Below are 26,477 nucleotides of genomic sequence, written 5' to 3'. Positions count from 1 at the left end.
TTCCAGTACTATGCTGAATAGGAGTGGTGAGAGTGGAAACCTTTGTCCTGATCTTAGAGGAAAAGCTTTCAATTTTTCACCACTGGGTATAATGTTAGCTGTTGGCTTGCTGTATATTGTCTTTATTATGTTGAGGTATATTCCTTCTATACCTAATTATTAAGAATTTTTTTAAAATCATGAACAGATGTTAAACTTTGTCAAATGCTTTTTCTATGTCTATTGAGATGATCATATAATTTTTTCTCTCATTCTATTAATGTGATGTATCACATTTATTTACTTGTGTATATTGAACCATCCTTGTACCCCAGGGATAAATTCCGCTCGATCATGGTGCATAATCATTTTAATGTGCTACTAAAATCAATTTGCTAGTATTTTACTGAACTTTTTATATCTATATTCATCAGGGATATTGGCCTGTAGTTTTCTTTCCTCTTAGTGTCCTTTTCTGGCTTTGGTATCAGGGTAAGGCTGGCCTGGCAAAATGAGTTTGGGAGTGTTTCCTTCTCTTCAGTTTTTTGGAAGGGCTTGAAAAGAACTGGTGTTAAGTCTTATTTAACTGTTTGGTGAAATTCACCATTGAAACCATCTGGTCCTCATTTTTCTTTTTTGGAAGATTGATTTTTTTAAAAGATTTTATTGGGGAATAATGGGGCACAGTGTGTTTCTCCAGGGCCCGCCAGCTCCGAGTCATTGTCCTTCAATCTAGTAGTGGAGGGCACAGCTCAGTTCCAAGTCCAGTCGCCATTTTCAATCTTTAGTTGCAGGGGGTGCAGCCCACCATCTCATGTGGGAATTGAACCAGCAACCTTTTTGTTGAGAGCTGAGAGCTCACGTTCTAATCTGCTGAGCCATCTGGCCACCCCTCTGACAGTTCAGCAGCAGCTCGTTGTCTTCAATCTAGTTGTGGAAGGCTCAGCTCACTGGCCCATGTGGGAATTAAACTGGCAACCCTGTTGTTCAGAGCTCTCGATCTAACCAGAGGAGCCATCCGGCTGTCCCTGTTGGGAGATTTTTGATAACTCATTCAATCTCCTCACTAGTAATTGGTCTGTTCATAGTTCTTCTTTCTTCCTGATTCAGTCTTGGTAAGTTGTATGTTTCTAAGAACTTTTCCATTTCTTCTAGGTTGTCCAGTTTCTAGTTATATAGTTGTTATTGGCTAATTTTGGACATTCTTGGTTCCTGGCTGAGAGAAGGACTATAAACGTGATAACAATCTTCCTCACATTTGTGCAACAGCGTTCAGGTGAGATCTCCGCAGTTCTAAATGCTATTTATTGTACAGTCACTGTCTCATCAAATGGTTCAGTAAATGATCATCCAACAACAACAAACACAGAAAAATTTGACACTTATGAGTATGAAGGTTGAAACAACTTCCCTAGATAGTTGATACACTATTGTGATTCACTAAGTAGGGGTGAAGGTCTGGATTGATTGATTGATCACATCCTTAGACATTAATGGTCTATCTTTCAGCTCAGGCTGAGTACTGACCATGAGGGGAACCGTGATACCTGAAACCATCTGTAACTACACAGCTTACTGTCTTCATTAGCATAACATTACTATTCCACTATTTTGATCAATATAACTTTCTTCATTAGCATAACATTACTATTCCACTATCTTTATCAATATAACCTTATTATTCCAGAAAACTCTTCCCTGGAAGATAAAAGTTGTAAATAACTTTATTGCTCATTACAGAAAGTTCTTAAATAGAAAGTATCAAAAGGCAGTTTACACACTAAGACTCTCAGAACCCCTTGCCTTGCTGTGTCCATAATTTCTAAGTGATCATTCTAATCAAGCTCCCACATTAAAAGATCTTCTTTAAGTCAAACTTCAAGAGTTCATAAATATCCTGAGTTTGCTCTTGCCTTTCTGAGTCTCTGACTCTGAGACTAAGATTTGGTTGAAGTGGCATTCTCCCTTACTATCGTTAAGAATAAACTTGGCTTTATTAGCAATAGGTTGTTTTGATGATATTTTTTGAGGAGACAAAGAAAAGTTATCTCTTACATGGACAAAGTTACAAATGCTAACTCTTCCTTGGATAATTCTAGACAAGCTCTCTTAAGTTCTAACTCTTCTTTTTTCTCTGGGATCCACTGACACATTTTTATATATTCTAAAATAGAAGATGATTACAGGCATATCTGAGATAAACATCACAATAAAGGGAGTCACACAAATTTTCTGGTTTCCTAGTGCATATAAAAGTTATGTTTACACTACACTGTAGTTTATTAAGTGTGCAATAGCATTTTTCCTCAAAAAATTGTACATTGCTTAATTAAAAAATACGTTATTGCTAAAAAATGCTAACCATCATGTGAACCTTTAGCGAGCCATAATCTTTTTGCTGCTGGAGGGTCTTATCTCGATGTTGATGGCTGCTGACTGATCAGGGTGGTGGTTGGTGGAGGTTTGGGTGGCTGTGGCAATTTCTTAAAATCAGACAAAAATGAAGTTTGCATATTTATTGACTCTTCCTTTCATGAACGATTTCTCTGCAGAATGTGGTGCTATTTAACAGCATTTTATCCACAGAACTTCTATCAAAATTGGAGTCAATCTTTTCAAACCCTGCTACTGCTTTATCAACTAAGTTTATGTAGTATTTTACTTTATTTTTTAATGTAGTATTTTAAATCCTTTCTTGTCATTTCAACAATCTTCATAGCATCTTCACCAGAAGTATATTCCATTGAAGAAACCATTTTATTTGCTCATCCACAGGAAGCAGTTCCGTATCTGTTCAAGTTTATTATGCGATTATAGCAATTCAGTCACATCTTCAGGCTCCACTTCTAATTCTAGTTCTCTTGCTATTTCCATCACATCTGAACTTACTTCCTCCACTGGAGTCTTCAACCCCTCCAAACCTTCAAGGGTTAGACTCCAACTCCTGGTATTTTGACCCCTTATCATGAATGTTCTTAATAGCATATAATGGTGAATCATTTCCAAAAGGTTTTCAATTTACTTTTCCGAGACACATCAGAAGAATCACTATGTATGGCCGCTATAGCCTTATGAAATGTATTTCTTAACTAGTAAGATTTGAAGTTGAAATTACTCCTTGACTCATGGACTGCAGAATGAATGTTGTGCTAGCAGGCATGAAAACAACCTTAAGAGCTCTTGGGTCACCAGGTGCATTGTCAACGAGCTGTACTATTTTGAAAGGAATCTTTCTTTCTGAGCAGTAGTTTCTCAACAAGAGACTTAAAATATTCAGTAAACCATGTTGTAAACACATGTGCTGTCACCTAGGCTTTGTTGTTCCATTTATAGAGCACAGGCAGAGTAGATTTAACATAATTCTTAAGGGCACTAGGAGTTTTGAAATGGTATAGAAGCATTGGCTTCAACTTAAAATCACCAGCTACACTGGCCACTAACAAGAAAGGCAGCCTGTCCTTTTAAGCTTTGAATCCAGACATTGACTTCTCTAGTAATGAAAGTGCTAGATGGCACCTTCTTCAAATAGAAGGTTGTTTTTCTACATTGAAAATCTGTGTTTAATGTAGCCATCTTCATTAATTATCTTAGTTGGATAACTTGCTGAGACTTCTACATGAGCACTTGCTGCTTCCGCATACACTTTTATGTGATGGAGACAAGCTTCTTTCCTTAAACCTCATGAACCAACATTTGCAAGCTTAAAACTTTTCTTCTGTAGCTTCCTCACATCTGTCAGCCTTGGTGAATTGAGGAGAGTTAGGGTCTTGCTCTGAATTAAGCTTTGGCTCAAGGGAATGTGGTAGTTGGTTTGATCTTCTATCCAGACCACTATAACTTTCTCCACATTAGTGATGAGGCTGTTTTGCTTTCTTATCATTCATGTATTCACTGGAATAGCACTTTTAAACTCCTTCAAAAACTTTTCCTTTGCATTCACAACTTGGCTAACGATTTGGCTCTCAAGAGGCCTCGCTTTCATCCTGTCTCAGCTTTTGACATGCCTTCCTCATAAGCTGAATCATTTCTAGAATTTCATTTGAAGTGAGAGATGTATGACTCTTCCTTTTACTTGAACATTTAGAGGCCATGTTAGCCTAATTTCGATATTTTTGTGTCTCAGGGAATGGGGAAGTCCAAGAAAAGGGAGAGAGATAGGGGAATGGCCAGTCGGTGGAGTAATCAGTACACACACATATTAATCAATTAAGTTTGCTGTCTTATATGCATGTGGTTTGTGGCACCCCAAAACAATACAACAGTAACATCAAATATCGCTGATCACAGATCACTATAATAAATATAATAATAACAAAAAAGTTTGAAATATTGTGAGAATTACCAAAATGTGACACAAAGACATAAAGTGAGCAAATATTGTTGTAATAATGCACTGGTAGACGTGCTCAATACAGGATACTATAAGCCTTCAGTCTATAAATAAGACAGTATCTGTAAAACACAACAAAACGAGGCATACCTGTATAGTTTTATGTTACCTCCATTTTAGAAATGTTTTCTTTGAGGATAGTTAATTCAGTAAATAAGTGAAAAAATGATTCAAATAGAAGGAACGGTAGGAGTATAAAAGAAGGATTAGTCACCTTGTTTGGGGAGAAGGCATCACAGAGGAAATCACACTTGAACTGAGTCTCGAAAGATAAGAACTTTGTAGGAAAATAAGGGGAATGAGTATTTCATGCAGCGGGAGAAAGGGTCCAAAAGAATAGAGGCAGGATATAGCATTGAGAGATGGGGAACGCTAATAGGGTGTACATGACTGCAATATAGTAGTACATAACAAAGGAAGAAAAAAAGGGAGATAAAAAGTTGACTAAATAAGTGAAGAGATATTGCTATTAAGAAGTTCAGATGTGGTGATGAGAGAGTTCTGGGTGTGGCTATAGGCATGAGTATGAGTTACTAAAGTGGTGTTGAGATGAAAGACCTTAAACTTATTGAAGTCACAGAACTATGAGGCCATGATGTTGGATGGGTTCTCTACCTGGATCTAAATGGCTATATGGACCATCTACATGACTATTTCATTCCAAGAAAACATGGTCATAAAAACCTGGACCATCATGATGTCCAGCCAAAGTGATTAATAGCCAACAAGCCAGTAAGAGCATATCTAAATTGAAAGACAGTCCTAACAACAGAAAGATCCATGAGAGAAGAGAAACAGAAGTCTGTTCTCCATAATAAATTAATCTTGTTCCTAATCAAGATAATCTCTATCAGTTATCCATCATCATCTCAGGATCAACAATAAATGGAAATCATACAGTAATCATCATAAAATGTAATTTCATTTATCTCTTATTTTATTTTAGTGAATATTCAACCATCATTCCCTTGACTCTTAGGTTTCTGAACATCAAGTCTTAGTACGGGATTATAGGAGTTTGCATCTCTTACAATTGAAGAGCTTCCCTCAGATTCACATATCTGTCAAATGTTATGGAAACTCACGAAAGTATACAGGTTAAACATGGCTGTTTGCATATATTTTTGTGTAACTCTAATATACAGGTCCTGGGCAAACAATTGCAGTGTGCTTGCCTATGCTCAAGGGTTTCAGGCTAAGGTAACAGATTTACAACACAGAAATGGGAAAAATGTACATTAAAAAAATAAAATGAAAGATGAATTTTTACCTATTTGAAATTCTCCAATTATTTTTTGATTGTTAAATAATATTGACAGTCTACTGGAAATATTTTTAAAAATCTCATTTACTAAAACTCCCAGTGGTATAAATATGCAACAGACCCATTTTAGTATGATCCACTTGTACTTCTTCTCTTGATAAAGATTAGGAAGAGGAAAGGACGACATCATTAATATTAAGTGAAAGAGAGCAATATTAAAATAATTAGCCTTTATACAGCACTTTTCTCATAGGATCCCAAAACTTTTCAGGCACAACCTTCCATGTCACATCATTTCAAGGATACAGGTAAGGAAAAGCTAATTATAGTTCCTTTTCAATTAGCAATAATAGCGCTTCGGATAAACCTCATTGGCTACCATACTGCCGCTGTGCAAAGCTTATAGTTCCTTTTTATAAGACAGAAAAATGAATGATACATAAAGTTAAATGACTTCCAAGTTAATATTATTAGTAATCAAACAAAAAATAAAATTAAGGGTTCTTCATCCTTGGTTCAGGGCTCTATGTTCTAAAACGAGCTGCCTGTAAAGTAAGATCTTTCAGGACTTCACATTCACAAAATAATGATGGTGCATCCTCTTGGAAGCCACTTCCTTTTAGTTAGATTCCTTTAGTGGATTTATATTATTATTTTCAGTTTGTCTGTTTTCAAATAATTTTTTGGCAGTGGGGCAGTTAAAGAGAGTTCTCATTGTAGACTCCCAGAGGAGTTCATTACCGCCCTAACTAGGAGTGCTATCGAAGTTTTGCTGTTAGCGTGCAAAAACAATTACAATAAGGGAAACATCCATTAATATAATTTTTAGAATAAAATAAATTTTATTTTATTTTAGTGGTACCAATAATTTTAAAAGGTAAAAGCCCTAGTATTCATATTCTTGATATTAACTTTCCCTATTACCTTCTTCATCCTTTCACCAAAGTGTCATTTTCAGCTCTCTTTCCTGTTGAACTACAAGTTCTAATTCAGTAGTCCACTGAAATAACGATATACTTACTGGCTCTGAGAATGTTCTCCTTGCTGCTGCACCTGGACTGGACCTGCAGAGAAAGCATAAGCTCAGTAATTTAGGGCTTATAACATAGATAGCCATATATGTATGCATACTTATTGGGCAAGCTCCTGAGGTCTAGGAGCAAGGCTTTATATATCTCAGATATCCTAACATGTTATTATAATATGACATTTGTTCCATATATATATTTTTTATTATCCTTTCCTTACTTTAAATCACTGACTTCTAGAAAAAAATTGGGAGTGTAATATTATGTGACATAGGTAAAATCAAAGGCAATTTTTTTTATTGATGTGTATTTGAAATTAGTATACGGAAATAAATTCAAGTTACTACCCATTCAGTTGTGAATACAGATCCTTAATCTTAAGGCACTATGTATATCTCTTGACTAATAATGCAATTCAACTAACAAAGTTATAATCAAATATTCTATTGTAATCATTTTTGGTTATATATGTTAATGAGAGGAAAAATCCTCACATACAATACTTACATGTGATTCTAATGGCCTTTGTTATTTATTAAAATAGGTTATGAAAGATGTTTCTGTTGAAAACCAATGAATTTGAACACATTTATTTACCAGTTCTTAGGTGTATATATATATATAGTTTACCAATCAGAAACCCTCATGCTTTGATTCAAATATTTTAGGTTAGAGTGGAACATTCTTTAAAATGTTGCAAAACTGTTGAATTCAAGGGCTATATTAGATGACATTACCACTTGTTAATTTCAGAGGAAACTATTTAAACTCTACACCTCTTCTTCCCATTCCACAGTAGCTTGCCCCAAATGGATATATACACAACGAATTAATTTCTATCGCTTAACACAATCTACTATTGTAATGAAACAACTTATGAAAGGAATGTTGCAACTTAGGGTGGGTTATGGTTGTCCTTCCCTGAAAAAAACAATTGTTAATGTTTAAAGAAAAAACAATAATAGAAAAATCACAAACATACACACAACACACACATACATACACACACACACACACACACACACACGCCAAAAAAAAGAAAAAAAAGGGAGAAATAATTCCAGATGTTAAAGTTATTTATTCTCTTTTGGCCCAGATTGTTTAATTAGTTTTAAATATACTAGAACGAAGCAGCTAATCTGGAAGATAGTATTCTTATATTCCTTTACTCAGAAGTTTTATTAAGGAACAATTCTGGACCAAATGGGAAAGAAATTAATGACTACTTAAAGAAAACAAAACAGGGAGGAAGACACTAGAGTGAGAAAGAAAAGGAAGAGAGAGGGATTTGAGGGGTAAATCTAGTAGATAGAAAAGAAAGTATGGGTTTATAGAAGGGGACAATATTTAAATGCAGAATATTCTGCTATTCCTTATTGAAAATTCATACCAAGAGGGTAAGGATGACTAATGAACTTGCTGTAAGATAAACAAGCAAGTTGGCATACCATGGAATGAAAATAAGTATAACTAAACCACTACAGCCTTAAAGGAGAAAAGAAAAAAACACCAATAGACAAATTAATAGACAAGGTTAATAAAGAGATAAACTACATTTTGAAAAGCGATTCAAAGAACACAAGAAAAAGCTAAAGAGTGACAGAAAAATCTGGGAGAGAGAAGAAAAAGAAAAGGGAAAATGTTGAAAGACAAAAACAGAGTTCAAAGAAGTCAAATGGAAGTCAAGAAAGTCTTCAACAAGATGTAGAAACAGAAGGAGTCCAAACCCATAGCGCAAAGCAATGTTTGCGAATGGAAAGCAGCTCCTTTGATCAGTAATAGTTACTCTTAAGTCGTAGCCTCTATTCCTCCAGAGTTCATCTTTAAGCCCTTCCAATCTAGAGTGGAGCTAGTGTATGGATAGAAAGAAGAGATTTATAATGAACACAGCAGTTTAGATGAGTAGTTCAAAATGTCTCATCAAATGTTTCAACAGATTTATATAATGACTAAATGGAAATGGTGATGAAGAACTAGCTGTCTTTACCAAGAATAACAACAACAACAAACAACAACAACAAAAAACAAAAACAATAAAAGAACACCCTCTCCCTTCCAGAGGTGGCTTAAAGAATTAACAAAAAATTCATTCTTAGCATAAATTTAATAAAGAAACCCAAGTCTTGCTTTGTGGCACCTCAGTTTGGAACTATATATTTCAAACCGTTCTGGAAGAGAAATATGGATAATGAGAACAATTCAATTCCCTGACTCTGAGTATTTAGGTTCACAAATTGCCAACAGCAGTATAACCAATGTTTTCGCATTTATGTGTCACATTGGCTATTTGCCGTAGATTTGAGGGAAATCACTTTTAAAATCAAATTACATAAACTTCTTTAGTGACCTTGAGTATATGTGTTAAAAAAGTGAGGAAAATAAGTTTAAAAGTTTAAAAATATTTACGCATATAGAGGATGCCCCACTCTCTTGCACCATGAATGGGTCATAATATTTACTTCATTTTATAAAATCCCAGTATGAAGATTTTTACCTAACTCACAATGCAATGGAATTTGCCTGAAAGAATAAAGTTGAAAAACAACGATTGTTGTTGTTCTTACACATATGAACTGTAAAGAAGGAAACAAGGGTCTGTCTCAAGTTTTATGTTGGTTTTTTCTTTGTCTTATCCTGGCTTTTTACTCAGTGGGGAAAAAAATAAATAAAAGGAAAGTCTGAAACACAAAATAAAACCAAGATTTTGGCCTAATACCAAATTTGTCAGGGACTACAAATGAAAGGTATGGTACTTTATTATCTATTACTTTATTCTATTGGATTATGATATTTTACTACAATCAACATCTGACTTTAAGGTGTTGACAATTCCCCGTTCAACTGGAATCAAAACTAAAATAATGTATACAAACAGGATATTAAAGTCAATGGAGAAAATGAAATATACAAGAGACTTATTGAAAATATAGACATTCATTTACTAATCAAGAATCTTTCAGACATCAAATAATTCATTTAATCTGTTGCAACATGTTTTTACATGTGTAATATAATTTTTGCAGAAGAATCACATTGTTTATTAACAAATCTTAAAGCCATGAAACAGAAAACAAAAGGGGGAGAGCACATAACAAAATGGTAAGGGAAAAAGCAAAAATGCTTTAAACAAAGCTGAGAAAATTTTAACAAACAACCATAATCTTTAGATACAGTTAGAGAAGTGACTTACCTTATGCTTAGGTCATAACAAGAATAGCACAGTGTTTAAAGTCAGCTCTTCATTATGGGAGGTGCAATTGAAAGCCATAGGTTATAATAACATGAATTGCTACACAGAAATGAAGAGTTTTTCAGCCCAACATGAAAAGCTAACTCTTATGGGAGAACATTTCAACTTGTGTTTAATGCAACATGAAGAACAATTGAGGGTGTAAACATTAAAACACATGAATCTCACACCAATAAGAGAGAGACGGCTCAGTCTCTCAGGAACACAGAAGATTTCATCTGTGACCGTATCTGTGACACATAAGGGAAGGCACATCACTCTAACATTGAAAGATGCATGCATAATGTATAACCATCCATCGACAACTAGCGCCCCCCACCCCCCATCCCACTCATACACACACAAGCCCACTGAGATACAGGGAAATAATGTAGTGCCAAGCTGTTATGAAGAAAGCAGGACACACAGAAGCGTAGCAGTGGTCATGTGATTTGAGAGGTGTTCTTCCCTTAAACCATCCCATCACCATGCTTATTTTAAAGAAGCCAGGAAAAGACCCTCTTCAATGCTGCAGTAGCTACGAGCCCCCAGCTTGAAGCTAGAGTGTAGAATTTTGATCACCGTTCCCTGCGATGTCAGGGGCTCTCCAGTGGAAGCCAGATGTGTAACACCAGTTAATGGGGTACAAATGTGTGAATAACAAACATCTTTTCCCTTCTGCATTTCACAGAAGTGAAGGAAGAGAGATACAAATAAAATAAAACCCACGTTAAGAATAGGTTCATAACAATATAAAGATTAAAATCAAGATTACAGTTGATTGCATGTTAACACAACTCAGGTTTCATAAAAACTGCCTTTATTTTGCTGCTCATCAGGCTAATTTCTATTTTTTTTCCTGTAAACATTTGGAATAAATCAACATAATATGATTTGAAAAATTCTGAGCAGTTGGTCAAATGGGGTTAAAGTCAAGAACAAAAGAAGTCATCTTTGATGGGCATTAAGAAAGCCCTCTCTATTTTTAGCATGACTTTTAGCCAGCAGTCACATTTAAACTTAGAAAATAATTAAGCCTTTGTATATCTGCTTACTTATGTAATCTGAGAAATTCTATGGCAATGGTTTGGAAACACCTAATTTAAATTTTATTCTTTTTTACATTTTAAAAAGCAAACAACAAAAAAGGCTACCTATTTTGAAATTGTTAGTAACTTTCCTATGTACTTTTCTCTACTGTCAATAAAACCTGGGCTGTTCCTGCCAATAATAGGGTCATACCAGCTCAGTAGAAAAAATTTCAAATTTGCTTTCCTATAATTGATGATGGTAGTTAACTCAGTCTATTTTATTTTTTGTATGAGATGAGTTTTGAGTCACGTGAGGCATGCAATTTAGTTAGCAGATTTTTAACTATTCAAAGATCATTTACTTTTATTATCATTTTCTCTCCCTCATCCTATTCTTAGCAGGCCAGACTATCTTGACCTTTCCGTTAATATGTCTTTATTAATTTAGGCTCTAGGCCCTCATGTAATCTCGGTGCCTTCACAGGGAAAACAAAAACTACAGGGCTCAAAGGAGACAATCAAGTATCAGTGATTTTAGCTATAAATGTGGAAACAAATGTTAGCAATTGTTATGATCAGTGGAGCCACTAACAGTTGTGAAATAATTCTGTAATTACACATACTCTCATTCTCTCACTGTGACTTCCTCACCAGCTCAAAAATGGAGGCAAATTCTTATTTTTGACTCAAAGAAAGAAAAAAAAAAATCCATGTATAGTTATATGTTTTTCAATAGGGATCGACCAAAACTTTTTGGAAATGTCATAGCCATATGGCTATATGTACTTGTGAGAATGCAAACAATATAATCTAAGGCATGGAGCAAAGTCTGAACTAGCTCCTTTAGAATATTTCTTGTACTCTTGAGCTTTTAGACCTTAGACAAGCTGTTTCCTCTCTCTGGAATACCCTGTTGCTTATTTTCTGCTCCAAATACTACTTGTCCTTTAAGATCTAGGTTAAATTGTACCAGGTGCAAAAAATACCCCCAAGTTCCTTAATCAGAAATAATTTCGTCTCTCCCTAAATTCTTTTAACAGTTTTTTTGAAATATAATGTAAGTACCATAAAATTAACTCATTTTAGGTGTATAATTTTATGACTTCCAATAAATTTATGTGGCAGTATAACCATCACCACAATCTAGTTTTAGGTTTACCTAAATTCTTAAAGCCTCTTATCTGAACTTCCATTATAAGAGTCATCACAGTTACTCATATTCCAATTATTGGTGCAGGTCCCCAAATATACTGGAGGTTTTTGGAGGAAAAGTACAATGACTTTAATTCTCTTTATATTTTTTACTATGTCAAACATAGTGCTTCATACAGAGTACAGAGTAAACATTTGCTAAATCTGAATGTTTATTTTGTAGTAATTACAGTTTTTCAATTTATATTGAACTAATTTTTACTTATTTGAGTCTGCGAATATTAAGAGACATAATATGAAAAGTAAGTGGATTATAGTTAAGAAATATCTGGGTACCCTACAGAATGATCTTAAAAGTTTGGAAAATACATTACTATTAATACTACTTAAGGTTAATCAAATAGTGACATTTGGAATCCAATAAAGGTTATTCTATACCAAAGGTTTCAAGTCAGGTTAAGAAGGTCCCTTATTTTCTAAGAGAAAAGGATCTTCTATATCTCATATGGTCAGGTCACTAGAATGACAAAGATAATAGAGATTTTTGAAGCAACATGGCCCTTTTCACTTTAATTATTCTACCTTACTAAAATTATTAAAGAGTAACCTATGAAAGAACAAACATTACTGAATATGATTTACTCATAAAAATAAAATTTAAGAGGAGAAAAAGAACCTCATTGGCATTTACTCAGATTATTTGCCTCTGTAGCCCACCCAGAAACAGAAGGAAAGAAAGGTTTAATTTAAACAACGTTAAGCCAACAGCTCTGCAATCTCAGACTTTTAAATTCTATTTCTTTCCTCACTTTTTATAGCAAAAATGGCTAATTGGTCTAGGAAAGCTCTCTTCCATAGTTCCATTTATTCATCATTTTGTCTGGATAAATTAAGATACAAGTATTTGGCTCATCTGAGCGTAATAACAACTCATTTGTGTTTAATTAGATTTATTATTTCACAATACACACTCAACTGAAGAACTGAAAGTTTTTATTTATTTATGACATGAAAGGCAGCATGATAAAGGCAATGTCCAGTGGAATGGTTTCTAATATTGTTTTTTCCTTTCCTAGCTGTGTGGTTTAGACATGACATTCAACATCTCAAAGTTTTAATTTCCTTATCCATAAAAATGGAGAAAATTAAGTAGGATAATGTATATGAAAGTGAAAACTATAGAAAATGAAAGAGAATGATACAAATCTAAGTCATTATTATTATCCTCTTGTAGATTTTAAGTCACCTACATTTTATATAGTTAGAATCTGAGGCACAGTGAGAATAAAGAATTTGCTCCAGATCATGCCAGGAATCAGTGACAATATACTTGCCAATTTCTAAACTAAAGCTTCAGAAAAAGGCTGAGTTAAGGTCTGAGATTAACTCTGCAAGGATTAATCTAATTCTATGTTGCATGGTTTTAGTCAACTTATCTCATTTCTATGGGATTTAAGTTTCCTCATCTGCAAACTGAGGATGTTTCCAGGGATTTCAACTGAGGTTGATGTACCCCTTGAAAGAATCTGTGGATAAAAAGTCGAGGGTCATGTACTGGAATGGAGAAAAAATACCATTTTTATTTTCACCAACCCCCCCCCCAAATTTTAATATTTCCTTTCACTATGAGATTAGGTGACATGCCACAGCAAGATTAGCAGAACATATTGCTTCAAATTATTATGAATATCTTAAAACATTGTCACGTTCACAAAGATTTCAAATTACAGTAGTCTGACTTGCTGTTAGATTTTGTTATTTAATGAATTTAAAAAGCAGTATATAATTTGTTTTTGCACATATTTTGATAATTATTTCAATTTAATCAATTTATTCTGTAATCCTACATATTTTATTTAATATATTTAAAAATATTTTTCTGAAAAGAAGAGTGTAGTCTTTGTCAGATTCCCAAATGGGTCCATGGGGAAAAAAAGGTTAAAAAACTCTGAACTAGATAAATTCCAAACTTCTTTTTATGTCTAGGATTTTGTGGCTCTAAGAAACCTTTTCCACCTCATTTGCCCTTCATCAAATCATATGTAAAAGAAGTCCTTTTTTTGAGAAAATTATATAAAATTGGTTATTGAGTTAACCAATTGCCCATTTAATAGACTATCTAAGAAAGAAAAAAAGAACATGGTTATCAAAAAGTTACAAAGACCTCAGACTTAAAAAAAAAAAATTCTGCTTCACTTGCTCCTTTCCCATTGATTTAATTAATTAAAAGGAATAATTGTTTAACAATCATCACATTGAAAACTCTCTAACCAAAGGGGAACTTACACACACACACACACACACACACACACACACACACACACACACACATTCATAACTAATTATTCTCTGAACTCTTGATCATCATGTATGTTCATCACACATAGAGAGCAACGATGCTATTATGTATGTACAACATAAACTTTTGCAGGCACACAGGCAATATTTATAAGCTGTACAATTTTACAAATCTTTTCCAGAGGAGTATTCTTAAATATTGTCCCACTATTATATAAATTATTATTGTCTTAAATTCCCCTGAGCTTTCTTAAGTCCTGGGTAAATGTGAAGAATTCTTTCTCCCCCCCCAGTATTGACCTCTTCTAAAAAAGCTAGAAATATGACAGGTTATGTTACATAGTTGGTGAAGTGAATTATAATAATTAGCATTGTAAATCAAAGGCCTATTGTTTTATACCTATGCTGTTTTATAGGTAACTTGTGAGTTCCTTATTTCTAAAGCGAATAATATAATAAATAGAACATATCTAAGAATAGAACTGGTTATCATCATGATTCAAGGTAATATGAATTCGAGCATCAATGATGAATATTCTTAATGTATTTCCTATATAAGCTTTACTCATAAGGTGAGTCATTCTCAATGGTGTCTACAAAATTTGTAATCCCCAAGTTGGTGTCCCCTTGGCACCAACATTTTTGAGTTGATTTTTGTTCTGAGAATTTTTTTTTTTTTGTTCTGAGAATTTTAACGTTGATCATAAACATGAGGAAAATGCACTACCTAATTATATATATATATATAAAACAAAGCTAAATAAAATATCTTTTGACTAATAGGGATTTTGGATTATTCATGACACCATTTCCCAATCTTCTGATGAATAACTGATTATTTTACAGAGAAATTTCTCTCCATTCTAGAGATGAAAAAGCAGGGATTGTTACCTGCGTTAGATTACACAGTAAAGTAGTGAAGAGGAGCAGAATATGCCACCCCAAAGTATTCTGCTTTGTTATGTGAATTATTTTAAGGTGAGACAATTATTATTTTAAGCTGAGACCCAGAAGACTCAAGAAAAACTTTTATCTCTACCTTAACTACCTAAATTGAGACAGGGGGGCCTAACTCAGGGAGAGTGTTACTACCAGAGATAACTTTCATAAGAATGATTTATTTCTATGGCAGGGCAAACATCTAATTACCAAATATCTGCTCTTTTTATTGTCCCATGAATTACCTTCCCCACTCTGAAGCCTCAGGCCCCTATCACATTCCTTAGCTCGTGGCCTATAAGCCTCAACCGCTTGACTTGCTGTTGGGTCTCATTACGGTTTGGTTTCATATTTTTATGGGATTCCTATATGTACAAAATTAAAACTCTGTTTTTCTCCCATTAATCTGTCTTATGTCAATTTAAGTATTAGACCAGCCAAAGAACTTTGAAGGGTAGAAATTAATTTTTTAATTCCCAATAGAATGGAATTTAGCGCTCTTAACTTCCAAATTCATTTCTCTGTTTACTAGCAGATGACCCTTTCTTTCTAACCTAACCATCGCATTCCTAATCAGACTATGAACTTTCATTGCTGTTTTGCTCTTGACTATTTCTCTTAGCATTGAGAACCACTTGGAATAGGCATATGGATGTAGGAGTGAAGGAAAACTGATGTTGAAAGGCAGTTTGGGCTATAGCACTCGAGCCAGATTGCCTGAATTTGAATCTTGGTTCTATCATTATTAGCTGTACAACACTGAATAAGTCACAATCTCTTTATACCTTTGTTTTCTTACGTATAAAACGAGAATAATAGCAATACCTATCTCATAAGGTTGTTGTGAAGAAAATAAGATAATATTTGTCAAGTACTTGCTTAGAAGAATACCCCGCCCATGGTGAACAGTGTATGGGTATTAGCCATTAGTATGTTTCTTGTTGTTACTACAATCATTCTTTTGTTTGGATGATATTCGGGACCTGTAATAAAGAATGTTGACTACAGTAATTTCTTTTATGATTTTAACAGTTCTCATTAGTAAGATTAGTTTAGATTAGATTAGGTAAGTATTTGTGAAGACAGTTTTAAAAAACACTGATAAATTTTGTGAAATAGAGATTAAGAGACAGATACAGTCAAGAATATGAAAACCTGAATTTTTGAGCATTTGTAATTATTACCATTTTTGGGGGCACTTTTGGAAGAAAGTCACACTGGTTTTCATTAAACGTGAGTTTTGAAATACTGAGTTTCTAAGTAGTTTCCAAGGAGATTAATATTCTCCTTGGTTGTCCTTGAAGGGTAGCAGAAAGAATATGCCACCCCAAAATGTATCTCAAGATTATTTGGAGAAACAGCAGACACAGAAGAAGCTCTGAAAAAAAAGAGTAGAAGTTACCCTTTCATTAGAAAAATTTATATTTATAAAAGAAATCTCCATTTATGAGAGTATCTCCCTCTGTACCTGGAAGAGCAGGAAGACTTAAAAATCACAAGAGAATTTTATCGATGGAATAGGCACTGATTTAAATCTACATAACAAATCTTACTCTTGTTTACTGTGCTTTTCCTGGTAACCTCTCCCACCTTTTTTTTTTCTTTAGCTGAATGGCATTTAAGTTGGAGGTTTAGGCTATCTTGGGAAGTTACGCATTTTCCCTGCGTATCTCCCAAGTACACATGAGGTATACATGTTAATAAACTTCTAACATGTTTGTTTTTTCCCTTATCAATCTTTTATCACAGGGGGTCTCAGGTAAGAACTCAAAAAGGTAGATGGAAAATTATTTTCCTCTCCTATACATTAAGTGTCATGTCACATCACTTATTTATTCATTACAAAACAAACAAACAACTAGTGCTTCTACTGAATATAATATGCCATGTAAAAGTATGGCTGCATTGTTTTCCTTTCTAAACCAAAGGCAAGTATATTGCAGTATTGGTTTAAGAGTTGTGACTTATTTCTCTAAATGCTTAACTAGCATTCATGAGGCACATGGAAGATTTATACATAAATGAAAGACATTTCTATACTGTACTAGTAAAGTAGCAATGATTTAAAAACGTTTAGAAAGTTCCTTTGAGGTCTGGAGGTAAGAGCTCAGTTTTCTGAGGCTTTATATTACAATCCATTTGTGGTATATATCATGTTGTTATTGAAGCCTCTCATGATCTAACCAAGTAAACAGTTAACAGATATAGTTTGATATTATTATTAGACTCTTGTTTATATTATATATATCCTCTTCATATTCTCTGTAGTCTCAAGTTTTAGATGTTCGAGCTAAATCAAATGGGAAGGGAGGAAATCTATTGCCATTAAAATTGAACTTTCAGCTTTCAAAGAAGGGATAACTGTGGTAAAAGTTAATTTTTTTTAAAAAAGGTAAACTCACGACTCTCATACAAATGTAAAATGAATGTGTCAAAGATTATTTTATCACAATTGTTAATTAATAAAAGAACTAGGAAAAGGTTCCAATTGGTTCAAAAAGAGTTAGAAAAACACACATACATGAACCATCAGGAATAATGAAATGAATTTTCAGATCAGTTGAGCAAAAATCAATTGCTTCTCTAATTGGATGCAATGCGCATTTCCATGCATTAGGATCATTTGCATTACTATTAATATGTTACAACTTAGTGTTATACAATAGCGCAGACAATGAAGAGATGACTCAAAGGGTTACCCTGGACAAAAAAGTCAATGTTTTTTGTCTGTTTCAAAGACTTTCACAATTTTACCTGAGAACTTTATCGCCTAGGAGCACCTATTAATAAAATTTATGTCTATTAATTGAATACTAGTTTATTTTTGAGTGTTTCTCCCCTAGTGTATACCTTTAGTTTCTAAGATTGTATGAAATACCCTACTGTACTCACTTTTAAATTGACTGTAGTTTTTGTTTTGACTGTAATATTAAAATAGTAGTTTACCATATTGAGAAAAATGGAAAAAATTTATATGAAATATACAGTTTCTATTCGAAATTTAACTTAAAACATAATTTCCAAGGACTAATACAAAACAAAATTTTGTTGTTTTCTTTTTCACTCAAGTCCAATGAAAACTCAGTGTGAATATAAACAGTATCTTGTCAAGATTCAATCATGAAAACTTCCCAAGAACAACCTATTAAAATCAAACAAATGCAATGTAATGTAATATATAAGCTAAATACAGTGACCATGGACTACTACGTAGTTAGGCATCATATTTTATGGATGAAATTTCATTTTAAAGAAAAATCTAAATAAACATGTAAGAAAATGTCTGAATTAGAAGGGACATTTATTCTAACAACACTGTTAAATTTAGGTTTATAGGTAATTTGAGTTGTTTCAGTCCACTTACATTGAAAAACATGCATTTGTTCTATCTGTATTACTGTTCTGTTCCCTCCTATCAGTGTAAGTTCACATTCACATAACTCATTTTCAGGATGAAGATAGGTAAGATTATTTTAGATGGGTGTAAATTTTTTAACGTAAGCCCTACAGCCCTACAGATGTAGGTCCAGGCATACGTTCTAATTTGACCTGCTAAAACTAGAGACTTGTGCATGCAACAAATCCTTCTTTAAGCAGACAAAAAGCAGAAAGTTATGCTAGCTACATGACCTTGACTAAATTATTTAACTTTTTACGCATTAGTTTCCACATGTACAAGAGTCAGGATAATTACGTCACACATTTATTGAACAAATACTTCTTGAGCACCTACCCAGTGCCAGGCTCTGATCTAGGTACAGGGGGTAAAACATGAACAAGATGGATAGGAACCTTGCTACCTTGCAGCTTACATTCTAATAGGAGCAGATAATAAGCACTTTAAACTAATAGGTAAATCAGTAAGATAGTTTCAGATAGCATTTTTTGTTTATTGAAGTTTTACTATACATTTCTGCATAAAAGCTCTTATGATACCATATTGCTATTAACCCACTTTGGCTACTATACTTATTAGTATTCTCCAGACTGTGGATCTGTACTAAATTGGAAGTATTGAGGCATTTTCAAAGTGTACAGAAAAACGCATCACATGGGATATAATAATCATGAAACTAGTGAAAGCTGTTATAAAGAATTTCTATTCTTAGCACTCTTCGATACCGATGTCCAAAATACATTAAGCTTCATTTAGAACAGAACGATGTTATTCATTATGCAAGGGAGTGTTTTGGTTCCGTGTTAGTACTTTTTGTTTCTTTTGGATTTCTGTTGTGTTCCTTTTGATTTCCTATGTATTTCTAGTATTGACCTATGTCACTGTGGCTTGGTGGGGGTCAGTAAGAGCAGTTTTTGAGATATGTTGCCTACTTCTGCTAAGTTAATTTTATTTGTTTTAGCACAACAAACTGGAAAATGATCAATCTGTGTGTGTGTGATATAAAATATATTTAAATAAATATATATTTATTTATGGATGTATGTTGCATATATACCCATATAGTACCATTTGTGTGTGTATTCTATCTCCACTAGCACATACCAAAAATGAGTAAAATCATGCTACTAAACAAATGTTATTCTGCAAATAAATATAAGCAGAAATATATCAGGATGTCACAAAAGCAAAATGGATCCTGAGAAATATGGTACCATTCAAATGCAGGGTCAAAATATGCCATACATGTTGAAAAAATATATTTCTAATTTTCTATCATATAATGCATTATTCTTATATAATGATATTTTAAACAAAGAGAACTTGAGCTTTGTCATAACTTTAATTATTAAAAATATGTTAAAATGTCAAAAGAGATTACAATAAAACATTAATATTTGTTAAATCTAGGTGGTCAGTGTATGGCTGTTTGTTATATTATTTATTCTTTGCTATATATTTGAAATACTTCATTAAAAAATGAGAACTGTAAAAAAAAAAGAAAAAAGGGAACTGATTCATCAAAGGACATTTAAATGAGGCTGCTGATACCTATAAACTCTTAAGATTTCTTGACTTTAAAATTTGGGAACATCTGGATACTCTTTTGCCCTGTGTATTTTAAGAACAAACACCCCCCCACCCCCAATGTTTTCAAAGCATATATTTTTCATTATTTATTCCCTTGGCTAAGTATACATTGAACTGAGAATGCTGTTAAGTTGTAACCACTGTCCTTGACAGTTTTACCATTAACCAATTTACCCCCTCTACTATTCTCAGGGTTGTTTCAGGTAGCTTTGCTGTGCCTTATATCGCTCAGTTGTTACATGAGGAATACAATCAGGTCAAACCGCAGAAGCTCATCCACCAGAGCTTTCCAACTCTTAAATCTCTTATATACTAGTTGTTGTAAAAATTTTTCCACATAGGGAATTCTTTAAAGATAATTCTTCCTTCTATATATGCTTCTTAATTCTTTATTTACATTGTCTATGGAATTCTCTACTTTCTCCTCTTTTCTTCAATTCACCATCTTTATTATTTCTTTCTATTAAATGCTAATAGCAATTAATATCGGAGAGTTCAAAGGTAATTTTTTTCTTGCTTATCCATATTTCTCACTGAATATGTGAAAAACAAGACAAACATTACTGAAAATGAAAGAATAGAAACTGCTGTTGAAAATGAGACATTTGATTTTTTAAAAAATAATTGTAAAAATCAAACCTCTTAGTATAAAATAGAGTAACCATTATATTATTTGTTCAAATCAGTCTTAATTGTTGACAGATTTCTTTTGAACCATCAACACATCCTTCTTCAGTCCTTGCCTTGCATACATCCACAATAATATTTAGGATTGGTTTACAGTCTATAACCATAGAACAGCTGTGAAGCTAACTGGTTTTACAAATCTGTAACCTTGGACTCATTAGCATTAAGTTTTAACTCAACTAAGATGGAAAAGGTACATATTTATAAATAGTCTTTTCACAGGGTCACCATACGACTTAAAAATTTTACAGGTAGAAATGTTATACTTAATTCATTTATGTTACTTTCATCCAGGTTATCTCTCCCATATTCCTGTGAGCTAGTTGGGCTAGAAAGTAGGCACAGTATTTTGCTTAGTTGCCATATTTAAACACTACATAAGCTATGCTCATCCCATTTTCTATATAAAGCAAACTGAGATTCACAAATTCATTTTAACAATTATTAAGGTTCATACTCTTTCTCATTGGCTGAGATGGGTTGAATTTTTATTCATTGAAGAGGGAAAGGCAAATAAGAAACAGAGATAACGAAGACAGGTTGTTTCTATTTAAAAAAACACACACACACAAGGAAAGGGAAAAGAAGTGCAAAAAGAGTGAACTATAAGGAACTGCAGTAAGAAAGTAGGTGAATGTACATGAGGTAATAAATAACAGAATGGGGATTCTTACAGATTATTTTCCTCTTTACACTTTTTCCTTCAACTTTCAAAACTCATGGCAGACCATAAAAACACCAATATCATCCCTGATGTGAAATTAATAATGTAGGAATATAAAGATTAAACACCCAATTTCAGGACCATTCACTTTCTTCCTAGCTTTTCAAGATGAAGCTGTAATGTGGAAGGAAAAAGGAAGATTTTTTTTTCTCACTTGGAAAACAGCATCTAGTTTAATTTATTTTCTAGTAAACAAAAAATGCATACATGAAACAAGATGATTGCTTAGTGGAACTAATGAAGGGTACTGATCACTTGATCTTTAAACCAATGCGTCTAATAAACATTTAAAATATTGAAGGCAATTGTAAAGTTTGTGTAAAAAACGGTTTGGAACGGTCATGATATGAAGGAGTTTGATATATCATGTTTGATATATTTAAAGTTGTATGAGTAGGCTGTGAAATTTGATGATAAGGCAATTAAAATCTGTCTTAATTTGACCCAAACTACCTCAGACTCTGTGTCAAATATTTGAATTTGAAGATTGATTCAACATTTCCTCATACAACCTCTTTCAGGTCTCGATGACCTCCTTTTTTCTCTTTCCTACTCTCCTACTTATGCGCATTCTTTGATGGGATGCCTATCTCCACAACAGAGAAGTACCAGTGACTAATTTAGCATCTGATTGCAGAAGACCAGTTGTGTTTCAGTTTCCACTTTTATTCCTGGGAATTCCCTTCTCTGTCAGGCACAGTACAGAGCTCATCACTGATTTCTGCAGCTTCCATACTAAGTTCAAAGGGCTGGATTGCTATAGGAATTTTTCTTTCAGTGCAGATACACACAGCAGTCTTCTCAAAGAGAGCCACACATTAGTTCATGCCATGCTTCTCAACAAGAACAGTTAGGTATGGTAGCCCAAACAATCAGATTTAATTGCTGAGTGCTCGTATAGCAGCAAGTTGCCAAAGGAAAAAAAACAAAACCAAAACAAACACCCAGCAAGCCCCATTTTTATGACTCTAGGCAATAGTGAGGGCAGAATGGTATGGACAAAATTTCAAAAATAGACCCTTCTTTTCTTATCCTAAGGCAGACTTAGAAATAGCACAAGGAAAATTGTTAATGTAATTGAAAACTATGGCTATAAAAGTCCATATAAATCTGAATTCCATTCAGGGTTTCATGGAATACGAATCCAAAAATATCTTTAAGGTCTTTCTGAATTCGCCCTTGTTCCATAAGTTGCTGCTTATGCTCTGCAACTATTTAATAGGAGAAATTCAGGGTAAGTGATGCATTCTGTAAATACTGAAGTAGAAACCAAAATGAAAAACCAGGGCTTGTTTCCTTTTTTCTCCCTTCTCTTTTCCCCCCTCCTTCCTGTCTTTCATTCTTTTTTCACCCCTTAAAATGCAAAACATTTGGGTGTCAACAGAACTACTTTTTCTCCCCTCTTAATTCCAGGACATACATTCAATATTAGCTTTCCTATATACACAGATAGCTGTTTTATTATGAAATAATATTTTATATAAAAATCTTAAACTGTGTTTCATCATTCTTCACTTTCTGTAGTAACAAGTCACATGGATATTAAGTCAAAAGCACTTTAAAAGGTAGATTCATAAATGGTGCAAGCACATATATTTCAAAGGTTATATGTGATTTCAATTTATCATCCAATGCATTGATACTTACTCCTGGATATAAAATATCTCACTAAAAACTAAACATGAGTCTGGGTCCCCAGAATATTTCAGCTGAAGTCAGTATGATAAAATGAGCATACCTGTAAAGTATTCAGACATCATGTACATGTAATTATACAAGTTGAACTTTTCAAAGCTAATGGAAAACATTAACATACATTCTCCATTTTTATTTCTAGCTTAGCCTATTAACGATGATAGGGTACCTTGTGGAGAAACCCTCAACAGTTCTCTATAATTCTTACTTCTGTAATTCTTGTTAAAAATGAAAATAAAATGAAAATTCTGTCTTAGATACTGTAAAAAGATAAAGATAAAAAAGTTAAAAAAACTCTTGAGTAACAGGCATAGCATACACAGGATTATTAAGACTGTAAATATTATAATCTACATTGGTGAATGAGAGCTGCGATTGTAAAATAGGGTAGGAAGTGTTCATTAGATAATGTAAGTAAGAGGCTAAAAATACATGGGAAAGACTATCAGTATGGTTAAAATGGATTCCACAGGGATTCAATATATTCCCTTAAATTCAAGTGAGTGGACTTAAAAAATATATTTATCCAATTCCTTTTCATAAACTATATCTCTTTTGCATATGCTATGTATTCTGACCTGTAATGTTCACTGGCATTCTCTCTTTTTCAGTGTCTCCTGTATCATTCAAATGTATTAGATGACATAGCAGAGCAGAGGAGAGCAGTAATATTAATAAATAGTAGTATCACGCTTTGCCTTTATCTTTCCTTTCAAAAGAGGTCTGTACTTGGCAAATCAATTAAATAAGTCTTACCATCAATTTAGAATAAATGATACCATCTCTGTATAGAGAAAAATACGGCCTAAAGAAATATTAAGGCATATTTAAAGTTATATAACAAAGCCCCAAAAACTCAAATCTATTCTAGGAAAATTTGCCCTAAGCAAGTTCTTTTTTTGGGACTTAACAATAATTTGGTGAATTTTAAAATAACTCTCCCATGACTATTCTGTGAACATAGGACCCAAAATGGTGCTTTTCCTGTAGACATTTTTGACGGTAGCACTAAATAGCTTTAATTTTCAAAGTCAAAGGTCTTTCCTCTAGTAATGTTTTTGAACACTACAGCCAGAATACATAGGATGTGAATTAAAAAACAAAAAACAAAAACACAATTCCAACTTGTAAAATCCTTAAGTGAGGCCCCATTTAAAATTTTCGCTACATTCTCTGTGTACCTATATGGCAATGGCTTCCTTTGGTGTAGATGCTCAATAGATACTTGATGATTAATCATGACCTATTGGTAGTGTTAGCAAAACCGAGGTGTAAACGATCAAGCAGTAATAACACAATCATATCCATTCAATTTTTACATTCACTCAGGACATCAAAATCCATTACAGACTTTCAAGCTCAAAGCATGTTTTGCTTTCTGCATTTGGCACCGAGTAGAAAGGAAAATGCACAGAGGATAATCAAGATACAATTCCTTTAAAATTGTACCATTCATATTTTAAGAGGATTAAAAATCCTGTTTGCTACATTCATGATAAATGAGCTTTCTCATGAACAGACCAGGCAGTAGAAATAACCTCTTTTAATTCAGCCATGTATATATCTCTGTTTTATTTTCTCAGATGGCTTAAAGACCTCTGTCTTATTGAGAACATACTAAGGACACAAAAGGCATTTAAGAAGTCAGAAAAATCAGCATTCACTACTAGGAAGCGGTGTTAGAAATAACATCACACTAGAAAGCTTAATGAAATTTAACTATATAGGCATAAACCCTTAAAATAAATGTCCAATTTATAAATCATTCAACAAACACTGATTGACGATGCTGTGAAGTCCTTGTCCCAAATTGCCAGAGTTTCCATCTCCCTTTACCTTCCACCATAATAAGTATTGTAAGGAAGGTGTCTCATTTGAATTGTTGGAAGAAGAAAACCGAATGTAAGATCCTGTTTTGCCATTCAGAATTTGTCACGGTAAAAATGCCTCAGAGTAGGCTGGATTTTGTTAATGCGTTTTTCCAAGAAAAAAATGTTGCAAATAGTATGTAAATTCCTACATTAATCAATTTGACACTCAATTAAACTAAACTATAGTGCTATTTCAACTTATTAAGAGTAATATAAACTTTTGAGCCCTAGCCTAGATATCTGGTCACCATTTATAAAGTTAGTTTCATGGCAAACTGCTTTGCCTCACTTATAAGTTGGGAGTGCCTGTGGAGTTTGAAATACAATGGAATTCAAGGGCAATATACATAATGATGGGGTTCTGGACCTACTATCCCAAAGTATGGCACCTTGGCATACTGAATATTGTGAACTGAAGAAATTTGAGAAAAAGGAAGAAGCAAGGAGGTCTTTCTGTCCTTCCCCTGCCCTTCTCCCCTGAAATAGGTCCTAGACTCTCATGTGACAGGTGCCCTGTCTGTATCCCGAGGAGAAGGGCATCCTCATCTCCAAGCTGGAGGGACACAGAGGATCAGAGCAAACAGGCCTTGCTATGTTTCTTTGAGTTTACTACCCTTAGCTCATGCTCTTTACCCTATCCTATTTCTTCATGACTGCCTACTCATCATCAAAACCAACATAAACACACTTGTTTCTTTGGGTCTTCATTTTCTGTGTCATGTGAAATTTATATAAATATGTTTGTATGCTTCTCTCCTATTAATCTTTGTCAGGTTAATTTTCAGACCCAACCAGGGACCCGAACAGGGTCAAGGAAAACTTTTTCCTGTCCTACAATAATAATTATAATAAAATATTATAATAAAAAAGCACTATTCTTATTAGCTATAATCTTCAGTGAGGTGGGGTGTGTGTGTGTTAAGTAATCCAGACAATACACAGGAAGGCGATTTTGGAGAAGACACAAGAAAAACTGGAGAAGATAGTCAACTGGCCAAATGAAAAGAAAGCTGTATCTCATAAATAGATGTTCATACATATCTTATTCAATACACTTGACCATGATTAGGAAAAAGAAGCAAGCAGGAATGGTACAAGTGTTGAGGTCAAGTTAGGTCAAGTTGATAGTAGAGTTAATAATACTTGATTTTTCAGTCAGACTATGCTAATAACCATATGTAAAACATTTTACAGCATGACAAA

At 33.6% G+C, this 26,477-nt stretch overlaps 1 protein-coding gene across 26 annotated transcripts in view; it reads right to left on the bottom strand.

Moving 5' to 3' along the window:
- Nucleotides 1–26,477, bottom strand: part of GPHN (gephyrin) — a 455,320-nt gene that overhangs the window by 114,593 nt on the left and 314,250 nt on the right. For all 26 annotated transcript variants that reach the window (XM_081049702.1, XM_081049721.1, XM_081049725.1 and 23 more), the window contains one exon: nt 6,655–6,697. In XM_081049702.1, the coding sequence (XP_080905828.1) occupies nt 6,655–6,697 (43 nt within the window). The remainder of the gene's footprint in view (nt 1–6,654; nt 6,698–26,477) is intronic.

Source organism: Rhinolophus hipposideros (assembly GCF_964194185.1).
Source record: "Rhinolophus hipposideros genome assembly, chromosome: 5".
Classification (NCBI taxonomy): Eukaryota; Metazoa; Chordata; class Mammalia; order Chiroptera; family Rhinolophidae; genus Rhinolophus; species Rhinolophus hipposideros.
Note: the sequence above shows the minus strand (reverse complement) of the source record. Positions and strands in the feature narration are given on the sequence as shown.